The following is a 22218-nucleotide window of genomic DNA, read 5'->3' on the forward strand; positions in this document are numbered from 1 at the left end:
TTATTCTTTTGGATTTGGATATCCAATTTTCCTAACTCTGTTTGTCAAAGAGATTATCCTTCCCCTATTGTGTTGGTGGCCTTGTTGAGAATTACTTGACTGTATATATGTTAATTGTTTTCTGGGCTCTTTATTCTGTTCAATTTGGTCTATGTGTCTATTTATATGATAGTAGCACACTTTTTTGATTACTATAGCTTTGTAATATAATTTGAAATCAGAAAGTGTGCTGCCGTCAACTTGGTTTTTCTTTCTTAAGATCGTTTTGGCTATTTGGGGATGTTCTGTGGTTTCATACAAATTTTCAAATTGTTTTCTATTTCTGTAAAATGTTCCAGAGCTCAGGTAACAAAAACAAAAATAAAGAAGTGGAGCAACATCAAACTAAAAATCTTCTGCACAGCAAATAAAGCAATCATCAAAAGGAACGGTTTGGGAGAAAATATTTGCAGATCATATATTTGATACAGGTCTAATACCCAAACTATATAAGGAACTCAATCAACTAAATATCAAAAAATATAATAGTAACCTGATTAAAAATGAGCAAAGAATCTGAATATACATTTCTCCAAAGGCATGCAAATGGTCAGCAGGAATATGAAAAGGTGCACTACATCATCAATCATCACGAAAATGCAAATCAAAACCACAACAAGATATCACCTCACACCTGTTGAGATGGCTATTATCAAAAAAGACAACAGATAAGGGTTGGAGAGGCTGTGGAGAAAGGAAAACTCTTGTGCATGGTTGGTGGGAATGTAAGTTAGCATAGCCATTATAGAAAACAGTATGGAAGTTTCTCAAACAATTAAAAATAGAGGAATGCCACCCAGACATGTGCTAATGCCACTTAGCACATTTTACAACATTTACATTTCCTTGGGCTCCTTTTCCTTCTTGTTTTCAACCTTCATGCCCCAATCCCTGCCTAACTTCTGTTATTTATTTATTTATTTTATGCCATACATCTGCCTTTATTATGAGCAACAGGCGGGACACTTCCAGCAACAGAAAAAAAGAGTAATTTACAAAAGCAGGGATTCAATGAAGCTGCTGGTTGTTACTCTTGGGCACTCACATGTAGACGCTGACCCAGAGCAGTGGGAAGAGGACTCCAAAGCCCATGAAGAATGGGCCATCAAGGAGATGAGGAACTCTTCATAGATATCACAAGTGTAGAGGTGACCTCGTAAACAAAGAACCAGGTGGTGAAGAGCATGCCGATGGTCAAAAGCACTAGAATCAGATGGGGGAAGACAGCCAGGTTCACTGGGCTGTCGTATCTGCTCATGGCCTTAAGCTCCATTTTGCTCCAGTAGGCTAAGCCGCCCCTCTGCCACCGGAAGACTTCTGTTATTTCTTAACTTTTGCTTTCCTGATTTCATCTGTGCTCTCTAACTAGGTAATTATATCTAGCGATGTTATCTATTCTGATTCACAGTATCCAGCAGACCTGATTTAATCATCACATTCTCATTATAAGGCTCAACAAGTAATGTTCACAATTTTCCAAAGCCATAGACTGATCATCTGATCTACAAATACTCTAAATTCCTGATCATCTTCCCATCGTTTATGGCTCTGAATGACTTTTTGTCCAAAGCATCCAGCACCATTTTCATGTGGATAGTTTCCCCTGCTGGTAAAAATAGTGAACACTTTTCCTTATCCACCCCATACCCCAACAGAGACACCAGATCCACTATCACTGTCTATCTGAGTGTGTTTGAGATCTTCAAAATCTGCAGTGCTGATACCTCAATATGGAATGAAGTGAACCAACAAGCTCTCTCTGACTTTTGTTTACAAGGATTTGCATACATTTTCTGGTGGATACTAGGCTCATTTCTGGGAATATGCAGCAATTTAAAGCATTGTGTCTCATGTCAAAGTTTGCTTTACACAATCTGAGACTAATCTATTTGGTAAGTTTTCCTTTCTGTTAGTCTGTACCCTTGTCATTACAGTGACTCCCATCCTCACTCTAATTTCATCTTTTCTGGGAGTAAGTACTTGGTGGAACATATAGAGGCAAAGAGGAAGCTGGTTTATGCAGCTGAAGAGAACAACAAAGGAAACAGACAATGCAAACCAGAGTCCAGAACTATACCAGAGATATCTTTCTCTATTCCCATGGATTTTCAGCTTGATTTTTTCCTAACTAGATCTCTCTGCTAGGGAATGAAAAAGAAGATCTAGGATTTTCCCTCTTCTAGGAATTTGCAAAAGAGATTATTCAGAAGCCAAGTTCTAAAGATTTTAGAGAGTCTTTGGGATGATACAGTCTTATACCCCATCACATCTTGACTGATATATTACTGCATTTCCCTCTGAAATCTCCAATAAACCAACTGTCTGCTGCCCATTCTGCACTGCCATGCCCCCTATTGCCTATGCTGAGCCTCCAGACCAAGACACACTGTAGTCCTTTACTGACCTGTTCATAAGTCTGTTCATTGTTGCCATAGACGTGACTATGAATCCCTAAGCCTGGTCAAGATACTGGATCCAACACCACCTTTTTAGATTATATCCAGAAGCCAAGATGCAAAGAACATTAGTTTCATAAACTCCTCCATAAGGCCCACTTCTCTCTTCTCTCTCCTTCTTTATTCTCTCAGCCTGAGGGATTTGGAACTTTGGAACAGGAGTCCCTAAGGTTTCTTCCTGAATCTAGGTTTGGGAATTAGCCTCATCTCCAGAAATAAGATTTATTTTAAGCATCACATAGGGGTAGAAAAGAAAATGTAGGGAGGATGGCCTTTTTGCAGCAGATTTTTAAAAGAACTTCCAGGACCTTGTCTTTATATTGAAGCATATGTCACTATAGGATCAGAGCAAGGCATTACATTGATCCTTTAAGAAAGTTTTGCTACCCTACAGCCCTTGACCCTACTCTTTTTTCAAAAAAAAATTTTTTTAAGGTAATTGTTAGAGATTTCCCAAGGTTTATTTGAAATGACACACCACTGAAAACATAACTGTTACAGATGATTTGTGGATACAGTACACATCACCTATCTTACTTCAGGACAGTCTGTGAAGATGATATTTTCCTGCTGCAGTTCCTTTGTCAAGTGACTTTAGACAGAGATGGGACTGCAAGGGTGACTCAGGTCATGCCAGCACAGGAGAAGCAGGTGCTAGTGTTTCATTTGAACTAGTCGTTGGGCTGGGGTGGAGTGAAAGCTCCCTAGGCCAAGGACATCTTTGCAATGTGGAGAGGACCCAAATTACTGGGTGTTGCTTTTTGAATGTTGAAGGCCTTGTCAGCATACTGGTCACCCAGTTTCATCATCACTTCATACTGTTTGTACCAAAGCACCACAGTTTCCTTATGAAACTTGGCTTCAAGGCTGGAAACATTTTTGAAAGTATTAACATAAAATCCAATTTGTCTTGACCACGATAATGGTAACTCTTCTTGTAAGTCAACATTAACCTTCAAACCTTCTCTATGCTTTTTGAAATTCTACTTCTGCCTTAGACAGAGGCTCTCATCCTTCCTCCTGAAGCTCTATTGAGCCTGATGGGGGTGAGCAGGCACTGTCACAGTCCACCAGCTTCCTGCTGCACTAGGTGATGTGATTCTTCAAGTCAGGAAATTGGTCCAGGTAGTTTTCCAGTGTTAGCAAGGATGCATCACGAGTTTTTCGTGGATATCTTTCCAGAGTACATCACCTTTCTCATCAACCATTTTCACACCTTCCTACCCAGACCAATCCAGCGCACAGACTTCATGCAGTGACTCAGCTTCGTCAAGGTCTCTTGAATGCCTTTGATTGCTTCTAAACATCCTCAGAGTTCTCTCAGGTCTGGTACCCTCTGCTTCTTGTGGCTTGAAGTTCTGGACATACTCTTCAAACTGTTTGTCTTTTGTCTCACCAGTTTTCCCTGGCTTCTGGAGGACCTTTTCCTCTGAGTGGCTGAGTCTCTTCGTTCTTGATGAAGATGCCCTTTTGATGTTGGCCAGGGCTGTGGATCTGGGAGCTGGGAGGAGCTGAGTGCTCAGTGTGGCTGGTGGCACAGAGGGGCGGGAGGCAGAGGGGAGGATCACGAGGAGGGGTGAGGTCTTTGACCTTACTGTTGATATGTTCTTCTGGGACCATCGGGAGCCCAGAGCTCTGCTCTGTTTCATAAGACTCCACAAAGAGAAACTGCAAGTCCCAGTCTTTCACCTCTCTTGGACTTTTTATCTGGTCTCTTCATCACATCTCTTCAGTATAAGGAAGAACAGAAAGGGAGGAGAGAAACTCAGGGTTGTCAGTCAAATGTGTCCATTTACAGAATTTATAAAATATATTGTTGTCCTAATTATCTTTATACTAGCCTGCTATGGCAGGTTTCAGGATCACTGGACCTAGAGGGTGAGTCAAGGAAGATTTTCTTTGATATGGCTTAAATCCCCCTGAATTCATTCCCAAAAGCGCAAGGAAAGAAAGAACAGAATTAGGTAAACATTGCCCATATCGTGGAAGACAATACAGAGAACAATAACAGACAGAAGAACTAACAGACACACACAAAGACATGGATCACTTTAAATTTTATTTATTCATTTTAATGAAAAATTATATTTTGTTAAAAATGATCTATGTGAGAGGTTCTATAATACAGTAGGGAATAAGAATTATGTTATGTTTACCATCCTGGAGCACACAGTCAAGAAGTTACAAAAGAGAAAGGCAAATTTCACACATGCTACAGACAGACACACGGCCAAGTTCAGTAAAACGAACAAAATATTTTGGTCTAATCAGATAAAGATCATTTACTAGCCTGGAAACTATTGTAAAGATATTATTTTATTTTTGTTTTCTCCATGTTATTTATACATCCCAAGAATTCTAAAAAATCCCCCCTTTCTGTGATGAAGAGTAGGTGGGCAGCCATAGATCACTCAGAGTGTCAGTATGACAGAGGCCAGAGATGAGGGACATCCAGCTGGCTGGTCACTGGGTGGCCCCATTGTGTAGTCCAAGCATTTCATACCCTGTATTTTGGTCAAAAGAATATCTTTTAAAATTAATTTAAAACTTGTCATTTGAGTCATGGATACTGGCTCTTCACCTGGCCATAGGACCACAAACCCCCTCTCCTCATGCCTAGACACTGAACAGAATTAACTTTGAAAGGTATTTGGAGCCAGAAAAGGCCTTTTTACCCTCTAGTTATGAGCATTGCCTCCATTCTCTCACTTCCTTCCCACCCTCCACATATGACCAAAACTGTTTTTCACCTCTGCTGTTTTGCACATGCCAGACACTGCCATCTAGTCTTATCTAGGATGTACCTTTAAACCAGACCTCTCATGCCACTTTACTTTATGAAAATGCATCTCTCTGTTCAGTAGGAACTGGAATTAACTATCGAGACAATAGTAATCTGAATTAGAAATTATATCTCTGTTTTTAATTATTATCAGTATTATTTGATAACTGTTATTCAAAGTTTTAACTGAAGACACTTCTCATAGAGGTACTTTCCCCAGACTCATCATTTTGAATTGAGGGAAATGATTTACTCTCATTGAAGAAATGAGAGTAAAGCTCATTTCTTCACAATGTGCAGTTTTCTAGAAACAGCAGCCAGCTCCATATGAGCAAGAAAACTGGATCTATGTCTGAGGTCAAGAATGCTTTATTCCTATGTATAACAAGACCAACACATGCGGACCATATGGAGGGCAATGAGCATTGACTGAAATATGGGTGACCCAAATCATAGACCCAAGAATTATATATATATAATTTGGTACACATATATATATTATTTCTTGTAATATATTATTTCTATAATATTTATACATACACGCACTATTATATATATTAAGTATATATAATTAAGTATGTTAAATAAATATTAAGTATATCTATAACTGTGTGTGTATATGTATCTGTGAGTGTGTATATATGTGTATGTGTGTAAGTATGTATGTATGTACATGGTGCCAGCCATAGGCTAATCAATGTGAGTTAAATTACCTGGGAAAACAGTATCAGTTGAGCACTGAGATATGTGCTTAGTATTGTACATATATTATATCATATACAAATCAGCAATAGACAGGCAGGGTAAAATAATGTTCTAAGTAGCAGAGGGATTGGTTGATTTCCACTGAAATGCTGAGGGATTGGTTAGTTCTCATTGAAATTACTTTCCCTAGTTACTTCTGCCAGCAACATTGTCACCCTGTCCAGTTTCCCTGAATTATTCCTCAGAGACCAGTAGAACAATGTCATGCTCTAGAGTGAGGCAGAGAAAATAAACAAAGTATACCATTCTGAATCTGCTTAGTTTTAATGCTATAGATAACCAGGTTCATAAAAGGTGGGAAAAGGAAGTAGATGTAGCTCATTGTGATGTGAACCACATGAGGAACATGCTTTCCAAATCTATGAATAAATGTCAGACAAACTACAGTGACATAGAAGACCAGGATGCAGCAGATATGAGAGACACATGTGTTGAGGGCCTTGGCCCTTTCTTCTCCAGAACCAATGACCATGACAATCTCGAGAATCAAAATGTAGGAGAAAAAGATGGCGAGAAAGTCCAACAAGACCATTGCAAATAAAACTACAACTGGATAGAGATGATTAAAAGTGATGTCAGCACAGGCTAGCTTGATGATATCTTGGTGTAGACAGAAAGCATGTGAGAGTACATGGGATCGACAATAGGGAAACCAGTGTAGGTGAACAACTATTGGAATAATGGACAGACAAGCCCTTGTCAATACCCCTACACCAATCTTCATTACCTGGGTGTTGGTCAGGATAGAGGTATATCTTAAGGGGTTGCGGATAGCAATGAAACGGTCATAAGCCATGGAAAGCAAGATACCTGACTCCATGACAGAAAGAGTATGGATAAAATAGGTCTGAGAGAAGCAGGTCACATGGCCAATCTCCCTGTGATTTAACCATAGAACATCTAGCACTGTGGGCATTGTGGTCAATGTCACTCCGAGGTCTGTAGCTGCCAACATAGCTAAGAAATAGTACATGGGCTCATGGAGGTTATGATCATTCCTGATGAGAAAGAGAAGAGTTCCATTGCCAAGAAGTATGGAGATGTAGTCTACCAATAATGGGATGAATATCCAGTGGTGTGCTTTCTCCATGCCTTGGAAGCCAGTAAGCTGGAAGGTGGAAGCAGAGTTATTGAGCCTCATTGCCCGCTTTGCATTTACTCCAGGTAATGCAATAGTAATAAGTTGTATAAAAGTTGCTTCTTGAGAATTCTACCTGTTCATAAGATGTTCACCAGTCCTGACTTTCAGTGACAGCAAGGATAATAATTTAGTCATTCCTGGGAGATTCCTAGGTAGGGGAAGATAGAATGTATAAAGAATGTATTATTTAGGGTTTACTATATGTAAGATTATTGGATAATACATTGGAGATACAGCTATTCTTGCAGAATAAACGTTGTTGAATTCATTGTAAATCATATAATCCAGAAAAAAAATACAAAATGAAAGAAGAAATCACTATGTTTGAATAGTGCTGTAATGGCCTGAAACTTACAGGTCATTTTTCATGGTGCTCTTCATCTTGACTGGTGGTATTTGAGGGTGGATGTAAAGGTTTCCCAGACTATGTGAGACCTAAAAGATCAGTAGAAAAATGGTTCTAAATGCTCTTGGAAGAGCAGATATAAACATTCTATGGAAAAACAAATACACAAATAAGAAATATATGAACAAATACAATAAAATAGTAAATTTTAGAGATGACTTTTCTTCCATATGTCTGGAGGGAAAAATCAATTGATGAAGCTCCAGAGACTTTAGGGTAGCTAGAAAATGACATAAGAGTGACTTATTTGTGTGTGGTTCCAAAGCACATAGAACTCTATGCTGCCCAGCTTTGTAACCCTACTTATTGATATGCTGCTTCAAAAAATTCAGATTTTCATAATATGAATTAAAGCATAAGCAGTGAAATGCAGATTTGATGATAAGCATTTGAAGGCACTAATTGATAATAGCACCAGATTACTGTTTTATATCACCTACTTGGCGATGCAAAAATAAAAATTGGTAATTCAGGCAAGATCAAGAAGAATTTTTTTTAAAACTATGGCATCTGATGGGATTTGACAAAAGTGAGAAGGCTCTGTGACTTGTTAGAATTCTAAGATTTCAGCTGGTATAGGCAGCCAACCTCTTAGAATACATATATTGTATGTTGGTGGCATGAGCCAGAGAAAATAGGCCCACCTTCTCTTATGGTTGGTTTAGACTATACATCTCACATACTATAGAAAGAGCATATTGATGTAAATTTATGTATGACTTACAAGACCTCTTTCTGTCCATGAAAAAAAATGAGTCCAAGATTACTGGACTTTCATCTTCAGAAGAATTTGTTGAAGTTTCAGCTCTGCTCTTTCTAACAATAATAATCTTGGGGAAGTCATTTAATCTTGAGATTTGGTTACATAACCAGTAAACGCTACTAGTGATTTCTGTCTTCTTAGGCATTCTCTTGACATAAAGTACGGGGGCATGTTTTGTAAAGAGTAGATAATATTTGTGTTTTTGTTATTGTTTCAGAGAAGCACCTCCTTTCTCTTTCTCTGGTAAGTACATGTCAGGATCATTCACCCAGAGGTGTGTCAAATGATTTCATTTTTTTTGTGGAGGCCTTGGGAACAGATATAAAATGATGATGGGGTTTTCAGGAGCCTGTGTTTGACTTTAAATAAAAATATTAAACTACAGTTTCTCTGATCAGCAGATAAAAGGTGATATGTCTGGGTGGGAAAGAGGAAGGAGAAAAGATAGATGAGCCAGTGTGGGAACTTCTGACATAGCTAAAAGTAATATTGAGCCTGGGGCATTGAGACTGAGGGAAGTAAAGGGGAAAGCAACTCTGTCCTCAAAAAGTGAGGAAAGGAGGTATTATAGCTCAATCTGCCTGTCAGTGAAAGGGTCAGAAAATACTCAGTTTATGCAGGATTAAAGAAGCAGGTATGGCAAATAAAGATTGTAAATAAGGTATAGAACTCATTGTTTTATTATAGATATTCATTGTGAAATGATTACCATAATCAAACTAATTAATGTATCTATCACCTCACATAATAACTTTAATTTTTTTGATAGTGAAAATATGTGAGATCTGCTTTCTTAGCAAATTTTAAATATACCTAAATAAAGCTGGAAGGGAAAAGATAATACAGAACATTAATCTAGTTAATTGTGTTATAGTGCTACTAAATAAACATATAATGGATAAATAAATTAAAAAAAAAACAGGAGTAGGAAGACTAGATGGGGAAAATAAAGCTGAGAAACAAATGTATGGAACAAATAATTGTTGAATTTCTACGGTGTGTCAAGTATTGGACTGGGGCATTATATACACTTCGGTTTTTGGGTAGAATCCTTACAATAGCTGTTTGTCTTTTCTGTTTTCACATTGAAAAATTGAGTGCTTTTACTTGACTCAGTCAGTTGCTTTTGTGGTACATGAGATGACCTGTGAGTTTCAGAGGGGATAAAAATCTAAAACTTTTACCTCATCCCTGCAGCCATTCACCCTCTTCCAGGGTCTCTGTCATAGAATAGACTTGAGTTTTTGTTAATGAAAAACTAATTCTCAGAGTCTCAAACTCTGCCACATAAACTGATCGCTCTACGCAGACACATCAGAGGGAGCCCATTGAGATGTTAGCTTTCACATATTCTCTCACCTTCCCTTTGGCTTTTTTCCTTCAATTTTCCTGACACGCTTTTCTTTCTCAAGCAGTTAATCTCTCCATTATTTTTTACCCCGTTACTTTTGTCTATTATCCTTCCTGTGATGGTTAATATTGAGTGCAAACTTGTTTGGATTGAAGGATGCAAAGTATTTTTCCTAGGTATGCTGTAAGGGTGTTGCCAAAGGAGATTAACATTTGGGTCAGTAGACTGGGAGAGGCAGATCTACCTTCAATCTGGGTGGGTACTATCTAATCAGCTGCCAGTGTGGCTAGAAGAAAGCAGGTAAAAGAAGATGGAAGAGTAGTGGATGTCTATTACACAATATAAACTTTTCCAGGTGCTAAAGTCACACAGCTATGTGAATCGCTATCCCTGATCCAGAGGCACACATAACCCAAGCTCCGTCCAAGCTTAATTTTGAATTCGTTTATCAGTCGCATGGCCAGATAGTGACTTTTTTTTCTAGAAAGTATTTGAACCTCTGACGATTACAGAGGTATACCTCCTCAAGAATTTGGAAGAGTTGGTTCTATATTTGGCACTTATCTGGACTTCTAGGGTAAAAGACATGGGGTTGAGGGCAGGGGGACTGTCAGGGTTAGAATGGAAGCCAGAGAGATTAAAAAATCAGTCAGGAGGAGAGAAATTCCTACAATCTCATAATTCATGCCTGAGTCAACACCCATGCTCTGGTTTGTTCCTAGAATTCTTTGCGTTATGTGTTCCAGAATCTATCCTTTACCTTTTTTTATATTTGAAGAGGTAGCTCTCAAAGAAACCAAGTTTTAGAGATGTCAGGAAGTCTTTAGGACCCATGCCTACTATATACATCTACTCTTAGCAGACAACACTATTACTTTTCTCTTGCTGAGAAGTCGGCTTCGATTTCCCTGTCTTTCTCTGCCTTGGTTCCTGCAATGAGATCTTACAGAGAAGATTCATTAAATACCCTCACTGACCTGAAACTTTGTTCCCTTCGGTTCTTCAGTTCCATAGTCATGTATCTCACATCTTTAGCTGTATGAAAGATTTGGGCATCATCTTTTCAGAATCTGCACATGAGCCTGGCTGAGAGGAACATTTATTTTAGGAGCTCCTCCCCAGAGACCATTCCTGATTTAGATAATTATTGTTCTTCCCTCCCTCCCTCCCTCCCTCCCTCCCACCCTCCTCTGCTCCCTCCTCTCTTCCCTCCCTCCCTACCTCCTTCCTTTCGTCTTTTTCTCTATTATTTGTGCCCTCAGCCTTGTGGGTACTGGGTTTGAACAGCACAACCCAAGATCTCTGACGGTATCCTGGCTTTTACTGGAAGTTTTTCTCTGTTGGAAGTTGAATATTTTGTCTACATTGTGGCTCTGGCTCTTGCTGTACTACTTTGGAATTATTTTATCTCATTGTATTTCATAGTCCTTACCTGTAAAACGCATGTAATAATTGCCACCACATAAAGTTATTGTGTGGTATGGTTTAAAGAGAAAGCATTTGAAATGGTACTCAACATTTAATAAACAATTCATGTCAAATATTGTCATGTCTGTCATAACCAATTAAACTTATTTTAATTATTTGCATTTTGGATTATCTTCCCTTATTGCACAGTGAACTGTGTGAGAAACAGACTCTATCTTTCATAATTGTATGGCATTTCATAATTTAGATGTTCAAGTGTTTAAACCGTGGAATCAATGTTATATTCCCCAGTTTCTACCATTGGAGATAAATGATCTTACAGGCGATTTAATATTTCTCTGATTGATAGACAGCAATTTTCACTTCCAGATTAAACCACTGTCTCATAAACACTATTTTCCCTAGCAACTAGATTTTTTAAACATGTGTAGTAGTACAGATGTATGTATAAAGGATATACAATGAACATACAAATACATTTTTTTCTCATTCAGCAAATGGTGAGATTTAATTTATTTTAATGGTTATTAAATTAAATTAAATATTTGATTACTGTTACAATGATGATGAAAAGAGTATTGAGAAAATACATGATAGAGAGCAGAAAGGGCTTCAATGAACCTATTGTTATTTAGTAAAAAAAAAAAAATTATTAAGGTTAATTTACATAAAGAAGTGTGAACACATCATAAAGGTCTAGCTCAATGAATTTGTTGCAGAATAAGTTCACTCACGTAGTTGCCACCCAGAACAACAGCTAGAACTTACCTCAAAAATTCCTTTGCACTCTTTTGAAGTTCACCTTCCAAATTAGTTTTATTAAGTTGTCACCTTTATGTAAATGGAATTATAGTCTATGTTTTCTTTCACGTCTTGATTCTGTACTCATCATTATGTTTTTGAGAAATATCTGTGTGCTTTTACGTAATAATAGTTTGTTCATTTTCATTCCTATGCAATATTTCCATGGTATGAATATACCCCATATTTACTCTGGTGCTCTTGATAGTTAACAGTAATAGTTGGGGCTGTAACAGAATGCTACTTAGATAATTCTGCTACATGTTTATTTGACTACTTGTTTTTGTGCATATACATATGAATTTCTATTAGGCCTCATCATAGGAATACAATTCTTTGGATAAACATATACTTATCTACAGTAGATACTATCAAATAATTTCTAAAGTGATAATTTGTTAAAAATATATTCCACTAACAGTTCATCAGAGTTTCAGTTGGTTTACATCTTTAACAACACTAGGTGTTTTGGGGTTTTCTAAGAAGCGATTCTACTGCGTGTGTACTCATATCTCATTGAAATTTTGATTTGCATTTCCTTGATAATGAATAACATTGCACACATTTTCATATATTTATTGATCACTTGCTTCCTTTGTAAAGTACCTTTTTCAGCCTTTTACCCATTTCAAAAACAAGTAGGTTGTCTATTATTCTCTTATTGATTTGGGGGTTTTATTTATAAATTATTTATATAACTCTTGTGCCAGATATAAGTATAGAAAATTTACAACTTATACCTGACATTTGTATTCTCTTAATATTTTCACAAAAATAAGTTTTTAATTTCAATTCAGATTTATTTATGGTTTTATTTGTGTGTAATAAGGCATCTTAAATCTAAAATCAATGAATAAAAATCACTCTGTTACCTTATAATATCTTTATTTAATTATTCACCATAAATTGAATTTTGCCTATGGTTTGAGGTGGGGATCAAAAATTTTCATGCCCAGATTAGTTTTGTGCCTTTGATTAGCCTGCATTGTTATTTGCTCCCAGAATGACCCTGGAAATCACAACCATAGCTGGATCCACTCTCTTGCAGCATTTCACATAGTTACAACATTATCTTGTTAGCAGAAACAGGTATGGTATCACCTGTGTGATGATATATTTTATAGTAGCTCCCTATCCAGAACATTTATATTCTCATTAAACAACCAAATGTACACATTCACAGATAACCAAGCCATGTGATAATTGACTATGTTCCTGACACAGGCTGGGCTATCCAGAAGTAGATACTGACACTTTTTAAAGTAAAATGTATTTACTAGAAAGCAATACCTTTGAAAGAAAGAAGGAGGAGGTAGAATTGGTCAGAGAAAGAAATCAGACTGAGATACAGGCTGGCAAAGGCTTGGCCAATCTAGGAGAAAGCTCTGAAGCAAGTATTACACAACGATATTACCCTACATTGGGGAAAATGGCCAGGTTTTCAAAACCCTGCCTCACTTAGTCATCAGATGTGAGTTGCCCCAGGGAGTTCTTGGCTTTGGGCAAAGTGTTTCTGTGCAGCTGAGGGTCCTGTATGAGCTGAGAGTGGAAGACTGTCTGCTGACACATTCCCAGAGCAAGGCAGGAAATCTCTCTCTCTTTCTCTCTCCCTTTTTTTCTTTCTTTCTTTTTTTTTTTTTTTTTTTTTTTTTTAAGAGTCTTGCTTTTTCGCCCAGGCTGGAACACAGTGATGCAATCTTGGCTCACTGGAAACTCTGCCTCCCGGGTTCAAGCGATTCTCCTGCCTCAGCCTCCTGAGTAGCTGGGATTACAGGAGCCCACCACCATGCCTGGCTATTTTTTGTATTTTTAGTAGAGACGGGGTTTCACCATGTTGGCCAGGCTGGTCTCAAACTCCTGACCTCAGGTGATCCACCTGCCTCGGCCTCCCAAAGTCTGGGATTACAGGCTTGAGCCACTGTGCCTGACCAGGAAGTCTTTCTCTAAAGGGGATTCTAGACTACAACATGTCTACAACATGTCTACATGTATCTCATGTCTACAACAATATCTTTGTTAATATCTTATATTTGGAGGCCATTTTCCAAGAACTTGCAGATTTGTATGTCCAATCTAATTTTAGTTCTCATCACTTACAGACCAATGAACATATTATCCAGATATTCCAAAAATATCTGCAGGGTTTTACTGGTTTTCAACTGCACCTGTGGTCACCAAAGTTTCACAGAGACTGATGCTTATCTGGAGTTTCAGTAAAGTTTCCACATTAAAAAGCAAAACAAAACAAAACAAAACAAAAGCAAAATAAATAAATAAGTCCTTCACTTTAAGGGCATTTGTTTTCTTAACATTTTATTTTGAAATAATTATAGATTCATAAGAATTTGCAAAAAATATAAAGGGAGATCCTGTGAACATTTCAATCCATTTTTACCTAGTGGTTACATCTTGAATAACTATCAGAACCAGCAAATTGATATTGATATGATCCACACAGATTATTTAAATTCCATTAGTTTTACATGCACTGATATATTTGTGTATACGTATATAGTTCTATGCAATTTTATTACCTGTTTAGATTAATGTGCATACTACCACTGTCAAAATACAGAATAAACCTATCTCCACAAGGCTCCCTCATACTACTTCTTTTTAGAAACATTTACTCTTCTTCTTTATCTCTAAACCATAGCAACTGCTGATTTCCATATCGATAACTTTACCATTTCAATAAAACTGTGTAGATGAAATCACTGGCTTTTTTTTTTTCACTAAGCAGAATTTTTCCAAGATATATCCACTAGTTCCATGTGTTAATAGTTTGTTATTTTTTTATTGCTAAGCAGCAATCTCTTGCAAGTGGTACCACAGTGTATCTATTCACCTATTGAAGAACATTTGGGTTGTTCCCAGTTTTTAGCAATGATAAAAATAAAGCTTTTATGAACACTCATGTCCAAGTCTTTGTATAAACGTAAGTATTCATTTCTTTGATAAAATGTCCAAGAACGTTTTATCAGCCTGTCTAGGTCTATCATCAGCATTTTGTAATAGGCAGCATTAATTTCTATACATATTTATTAAGTTTATACCTAAATATACATTCAGTATTGAAAAGGTTAAGTAGCTTGCCCATGTTTACGTTGTTAGAGAATTTTCTAGCACTTCTATAACGAAGTACCATAGACTGCATGGCTTAAACCACAGAAACTAATTTTCTCATAAGTTCTGAAGGCTAGAAGTCCAGAATCAAGGTGTTGGCAGGGTTGGTTTCTTCTGAACCCTCTCTCCTTGGCTTATAGATGGCCATCTTCTCCTTGTGTGTCCACATAGTTTTCCCTTTGTATCTGTCCGTATTCAAATTTCCTCTTCCTATAAGGACACAAGTCATATTCAATTAGGATACACCCTAATGACCTCATTTTAACTTAATCACTTCTTTCAAGACCTATCTCTAAATACAGCCACATTCTCAGTTACTAGGGGTTAGTACTTTAATATATAAATTTTGGGTTGGGACATGATTCAATTCATAACAGTTAGTGATAGTCTTTGATTTGCATTGATCATTACATTAATTATAACAAAGCATAGTAACAGCTGAATAATTTATTCAGTGAAAGGAAATTTGTTCTTCTGGTAATATAAGTATATTTCCCCTTAAAACCAATAATAGGCAGAGTAGTTCCTGTCAGGATTGGAGGGGAAACCAAAAATATCATAGTCCCTGGGACTAAAGTGATGTGGTGTGCTTGGCTGAAGCACCGTAGTGATGAGCATGCCTGCTGCATCCCCCGGGAAAGAGAAAACTTCTGGTGGATTAAACTCAACAAGGGAATAGTTAGTGATAACTGCAGATTGTGGGTTCACATTGGGTACTAGAGAAGGCTGCCTGAATTTTATTATATTGACTCTAGTCTATATAGCTCTCTACTTTCAAGGTTTCTCTGATCTAAACCAAGCAGGAAATATAATTGAAATTCAGATTACATAGGCCAAGAAGATATACAGCTTTCTCCTGAGATAAACTGGGAAAGATTTGACCTTTGAAGTAAGTATAGGGAATAAATTACCTCCCAAAGATGATACCAGAGTCTGCTGGGGCTATGAAGACAGGCTGTCTGATTCCCCACACATAAAGTTCCTACCAGTGGCTTGATTAGCTCAGTAACTTTGTTTGGAAAAAGATTATTTAAGAGCTTTGGAGGACTAATTAAGTGTTCCACCTCCCTCAAAGGAGGAGTTAATACAGAGTAAATATTTCTTAAGGTCCAAGTTGGCTATAAAAGGGAGACATCTGGGAAGGTGCTGTCTTTATTAATAACCTCAGTGACTGCTTCTCTTAACAGATGTTGAGAAGGAACAACATGATCTGAGTCTTTAGGAAGACACAATAACCCTGCTCTTCCTCACCATCAATCGAGTTATGGTACATGGGAGTATGGTGAAATACTCCTAGATATGTAAGGAGTGTACTAGGAGACTCTTCTATAAGCTCTCCAGAGAAAGATAAGGAGAAGGATTTCCTATTGAAGGATCTCAATAGTCCACAGCTTTGGATATGTGTACAGAATTCAGCCAGAAGTTGACAGCATTTCAAAAGCAATTCCAAGTGCTACCAACCACTACCTAATACCTTCAGTACTCAGTGATGTGAATATGACCCTCTCATATGTCTCCTTTCCTTTCTAAGAGATGAACAGGAAGGCACCCTTATTCTACTAGATTTTGCTTTTTAAACAAAGCAGAGAAAAATTATGGCTGTAAATGGCAGAAGTTTATCTGATTTTCTAGGTGTTCAATTATAGAATCGTCTTCTTGGTTCTATCCTCAGTCTTTGTGATCTTTTTCCTTCCTTATATTTTTTTTCCTCAGCTTTTATCTCTTCTCTTACTGTCTTTCTTCTTAGAAACCTACAGCTGCAACTAGCTGAGGACACGGGAATTTTCCACAAAACAAAGTAGAGTGAGTCCCTAGATCACTATTATAGCTGCATTACAAGGTATGTCTGCATGGAATTCTTGGGAATGGAGAAGGGGAAACTTTAAGTTGCAGGTATTTGGCAAAATACAATCATTGCCTTATACTTTGGTTAGTTTCCCTGTAGCGATTCATCACTTGTGCTGCATATTCTTCTATAAGAAGGAATTTTTCACAAAGCTGAGATACAGTGAAAGATTGGGTTAAAGGAGATTATTGCTGAAATGTCAGAGAAGTAAGAGTGTTGACAGAGAAATGAAGTTGTACATAGAACACAGAAGGGGAGGAACTAAGCTGGATCATCTTCGTGTCTAGTAACTGAAAAATACACATCACTCATCGTATGTTCAATAGGCGCTGAATTCTGGTTTATGTCTCTTGGTCCTAGGACAGAATATGGATGCTGAAAAATGATTCTTTCAATTTTTTATTCCTTATAATCAAGTCGAAAGTGCTGAGTTGTTGCCTCATGCCCAGTTGTCTGGCACCTCTTCACTGAAACTGTCACAGTTAGATCTCATCTATACGGGTGGAAGGTAAAAGGATCATTTTCTTTGGTGGCATCTTTAGGGTAGTGCCTTACACTGACAAAGTAACTCTGAAGGGGTATATTTGGATAAGAACATCTTTCTAATTTAGGATAAAAACAACTTCAAGAAGTTGTTCTGGTATGGGACAACAACAACAAAAAGCAAGGAATGAATTTGCTCTAACTCAGCTATATTTACTAATGACTCTCGATTTCCTCACAGGTAAATATGTATCCCCCTCAGAATTCCATTTTGAGTAAATGCCTTCAGCATTCTTTCATTTGTTCAAACGGAAATGTAGGGGAAGCCTCATTTCACTTTTCCCCAACTCTCATTTTTAATATATCAGCAAATCTTTGCACTACCTCAAAAATGCGTCTGTGTCTGTTTAAGTTTTTGTATTTTTCTCTTTTTTTTCATTTCCCCTGCTTCTCTCCTAGTCAAGGTCGCCATCACTCTTCATATGGATTTTTAAAATAGCTTTCTAATTCATCTCTTCTCTTGTCTCTTGCTTAGTATTCTTCACATAGCAGTCTAAGTGAGTAATTTAAAAATACAATTCAGAATATGTCACCACACTATTTTCTATTGTGATTTTCAAAATGTTCTAATGTCTTCACTACATTTATAGTAAAAACAAAACAAAACAAAAATCCCATTATGGTCTATAAGGCCCTATGACACCTGATTACTACCTGCTTCCTTGACATTTTCTATTGTCCCTCTCCTGTTTTCTTATCAAACGTCAGTTATGCTGATTTTCCCTCTGGAACAGTCTTCCTCTAGGTCTGTGTATGGTCAGGTTTCATTTTTTATTGAAGTCGCAGCTCAAATGGGACCTCCTCACAGGTGCAGTTCTAGGTCCCTCAAACTGCTATACTAACTTGTATACAATACCATCCAATTAATCTACATCGAACAGTACTGTTTTATGTTAAACTTGCACTTATATTTATTTAAAATTTTCTTACTTATTTTTCAACTTAATTTATGGTTTATAAGATTAGGGACTTTGTCTTATTACCATTTAATTCCAGAGAGCTTTAAACGCCATTCATGATGGGCATTCAAAAATATTAGGTGAATTGAAGAATGTATATCGGCCACATGTTAGATACTTTGCAAGGGATTGAGCAAAGCAAATAAACACATTTCTATATGCAAGAAGTCCCTAGTCTTGTGGCAGAAGGAATATTAAACCCTTATCAAAGGACTAATCTCTTCTCTTCAGTAAAAGACAGCACCCTGTTTAAGCAGTGAAATAGCTCTCACTCAGTATTGGGGAGAACAGATTCAGAAGCCTATGGCTGGGGATAAAGGGAAGGAAACCAGGAAGATGGTTGTTTAAATACAAATGGAGAACTTGAAATGAGAGAGGTCAGATTCTAGGGAATTACTTGAGGGGGCCTATGGAAAAATAATTAAAAAAGAAAAAGACACTACTTGTAAATAAGAAACAGTAAGATGTTTAAACTGAAGGAGATACACTATTATAAGTGATGTCTTTGGCTGGCCTAATCATTTATTCCAGCCCCAAAGTCTATGATTATCTAACTTACAATTAGACTGAGCCATTGTCACAAGTAGTGAGTAGTACTGAAGGATCCAACAAGAGGGTAATTCACACCAGTCGTGAATGTCTGTTCCCCATCACTAGTCCATGAAATCGGGAAGCCAAGTGTTTCTTTCTCTGTCTGCTCCTTAGTTACAGTGGTAGTGGCAGAGTTTCTCTTCCCATACTTTTCTTTCTTAGGCTGTTGAGACTTTAGCTGATAATTCAGATAAGTCTTTATATGCAGGAAAATGTGGATTAGGGATCAGTATTGTGAAGGCAATTACAGGTTTAAGTAGTAGACTAGAAAAAAATTAGTGTTAGGATCCTTGAAATCCCCTTGAATGCCCCATAGAATATGGATTCTTTAAAATCTGCATAGTTGGCCGGGCGCGGTGGCTCAAGCCTGTAATCCCAGCACTTTGGGAAGCCGAGACGGGCGGATCACGAGATCAGGAGATCAAGAGATCAAGACCATCCTGGCTCACACGGTGAAACCCCGTCTCTACTAAAAAAATACAAAAAACTAGCCGGGCGAGGTGGCGGGCGCCTGTAGTCCCGGCTACTCGGGAGGCTGAGGCAGGAGAATGGCGTGAACCCAGGAGGCCGAGCTTGCAGTGAACTGAGATCCGGCCACTGCACTCCAGCCTGGGCGACAGAGCGAGACTCCGTCTCAAAAAAAAAAAAATAAATAAATAAAATAAAATAAAATAAAATAAAATAAAATCTGCATAGTTAAGGGAAACAGTTTAGAGTTGAAGTTTACATAAAAATTTTTCTGAAGAGAATGCTTAAATGCATATAAACAGTTGAAACTCCAAGAATTTGATTAAGTAGGTAGGAGATAGATCCTGGAATGTGCAGTTAAGAATACAAATAGTATAGGTAATCCTAAGAATGCATTTTGAGAAACAATCACTTATATTGATGTCATTGTTGTCTTTAGGGAAAAATTCTGAGAATCATATGGTCGAAGTGATACCCTGAAGGCAAAACTGCACATTGTGGTAATAACAGAAACAGAAAGACATTTTTTCTATATAAACCCAATAAACCCAGGATGTGGCCCAACGGCAGCTCGCATCCCTTCCTGTTGACTGGTTTTCCAGGCTTGGAGGCAGCTCATCACTGGATTTCCTTATTTTTCTTGTTCATCTATATGTCTGTCCTTTTTGGCAATGGCACCCTCCTTCTTCTCATTAAGGAAGATCACAATCTTCATGAGCCCATGTACTTCTTTCTGTCCATGCTGGCTGCCACAGACCTGGGGCTGACCCTGACCACAATGCCCACGGTGCTAGGAGTCCTCTGGCTGGATTACAGGGAGATTGGAAGCGCAGCCTGCTTTTCCCAGGCCTACTTTATACACTCACTTTCCTTTGTCGAGTCTGGCATTCTGCTTGCCATGGCCTATGACCGTTTTATTGCCATCTGCAACCCTCTTAGATATACCTCCATACTTATTAATACTCGAGTAGTGAAGATTGGGCTGGGAGTTCTGATTAGGGGATTTGTATCTGTTGTTCCCCCAATCATGCCCCTCTATGTTTTTCTCTATTGTCACTCCCATGTTCTTTCACAGGCATTCTGCCTTCACCAGGATGTCATTAAACTGGCCTGTGCTGATACCACCTTCAACCAACTGTACCCAGTTGTGCTTGTGGTCTTTATATTTGTGCTAGATTCTCTGATTATCTTCATCTCCTATGTGTTGATACTCAAGACTGTCCTGAGCATTGCCTCCAGAGAGGAGAGGGCTAAGGCTCTCAATACCTGTGTCTCCCATATCTGCTGTGTCCTGGTTTTCTATGTTGCAGTGATTGGATTACCTCTGATTCATCGTTTTGGAAAGCAGGTTTCACATATTGTTCACCTCATTATGAGCTATGTCTATTTTCTGTTCCCTCCACTAATGAATCCTATAATATATAGTGTCAAGACCAAGCAGATTAAGAATGGCATTCTTCACCTTTTTACTACCCATAGAATTGGAACCTGATCCCCAACCATCACAGTCACTCTCACAAAATGTAAACACTCTAATATTTAGCAGGAGAACAAAGAAGTCTCATATCTAGCATACATGCTCATATGACTTGGTAAAATAGGTGTTAAAATAGAGCTTTAAGTTTCCCTAAGGTATCTCTTTAAGCCCAACTCTTTAGTTAAATGTAGTTTGTACAAATTTTTGTTGCATTCCTGTATACAGAATATTTCTCTAAGCTTTCCACTAAATTATTGTGATAACAATACCTTAGGCATCTATGGGTATGTCTATAATGTAACTAACATGTTTATTTCATGGTATAAAGTTAGCAGATAGTAACAGAGTCATAAAAATATAAAATTATTAGTTGGTTTGAGTGAAATGGAATAGAGTTTGGTTTACTATATCAAATCCAATTTCCAACTCCTATGAATTCCTCTGCAGATGTCCATACAAACAATGGGAACCTATAAATTTGGTCACTGAAGTTCAGGAATTTTCCTGCAAAAAAGAATAAAATCTTCTTTGATCAGTGAACTAATCACTCATCATCCCAACAGTCTAGTTGGTTCCTTCCCCCTCAATCAAATGATCATGAATTTGTCTCAAAAACAATAAACTCATATTTATTCCTTAAGACAGTACCTTCTGACAAACTTGTAACAAAAAAAAAAAATGTGAGAAGAGGAATCATGGATAAATGAGAGGATGTAGACACAGTCAGTACCTCCTTCTATCTTGCTCTCATTCTTATCCCACTACCCTAATTGCTAGCTCTGATGTTGAGGCCATCCCCAGATATCTACCTGTGGCTAACTAGTCTGAATTAGCAGAAGGGACAGTTCCTTCACCTCCTTTTGCTATGAACAAGATCTGAAGACACAAAAAATAGGCTTTTGCATTTTTTTGAAGAATGATTGCTTTCTATACATACATCCTGATTCCATTTAAGAAGTATAAATTTCCTGAAGAATAAAATAATGTCATTCTCACTTGATTAAAATTGTCTAATGAGTTAGGAAGTGACCCATAACTCAATTTGAAATATCCTAAACAGTGGGAGGTTACGCCTTAATTACACTTTAATCAGAGCAAAAATAATACTTCAGTGAGACAGGAGAGGGGACTATATAGAAGATACTGTTTATGTCTTTGGTGTTTTGCCCAGATCATTTTACAGAACTGTGCATCTGTGAATGTTGGCTGCTCATTGTCCGTGGTTTCTGCTTTCTGCAGGTTGTTGTTCTCAACTTAGTAGGAAATGTCTCATGAA

General features: G+C 37.6%; 2 protein-coding genes and 1 pseudogene across 2 annotated transcripts; 1 reads left to right on the plus strand and 2 right to left on the minus strand.

The window, feature by feature from the left end:
- Positions 1 to 1080: 1080 nt before the first annotated feature.
- On the minus strand, positions 1081 to 1312 carry LOC119626621 (dolichyl-diphosphooligosaccharide--protein glycosyltransferase subunit TMEM258 pseudogene; annotated as a pseudogene).
- Positions 1313 to 6244: 4932 nt separating this feature from the next.
- Positions 6245 to 7183, minus strand: OR51B6 (olfactory receptor family 51 subfamily B member 6). The gene has a single exon (XM_038005530.2). It carries the CDS (start codon positions 7181 to 7183, stop codon positions 6245 to 6247), a length of 939 nt encoding a protein of 312 aa, XP_037861458.1.
- A 12835-nt stretch (positions 7184 to 20018) lies between these two features.
- On the plus strand, positions 20019 to 20957 carry LOC103247884 (olfactory receptor 51B5). Its single transcript, XM_008019880.3, has one exon. It carries the CDS (start codon positions 20019 to 20021, stop codon positions 20955 to 20957), a length of 939 nt encoding a protein of 312 aa, XP_008018071.2.
- The last annotated feature ends 1261 nt before the right edge of the window (positions 20958 to 22218 follow it).

This window comes from Chlorocebus sabaeus, chromosome 1, assembly GCF_047675955.1.
Source record: "Chlorocebus sabaeus isolate Y175 chromosome 1, mChlSab1.0.hap1, whole genome shotgun sequence".
Taxonomy (NCBI): domain Eukaryota; kingdom Metazoa; phylum Chordata; class Mammalia; order Primates; family Cercopithecidae; genus Chlorocebus; species Chlorocebus sabaeus.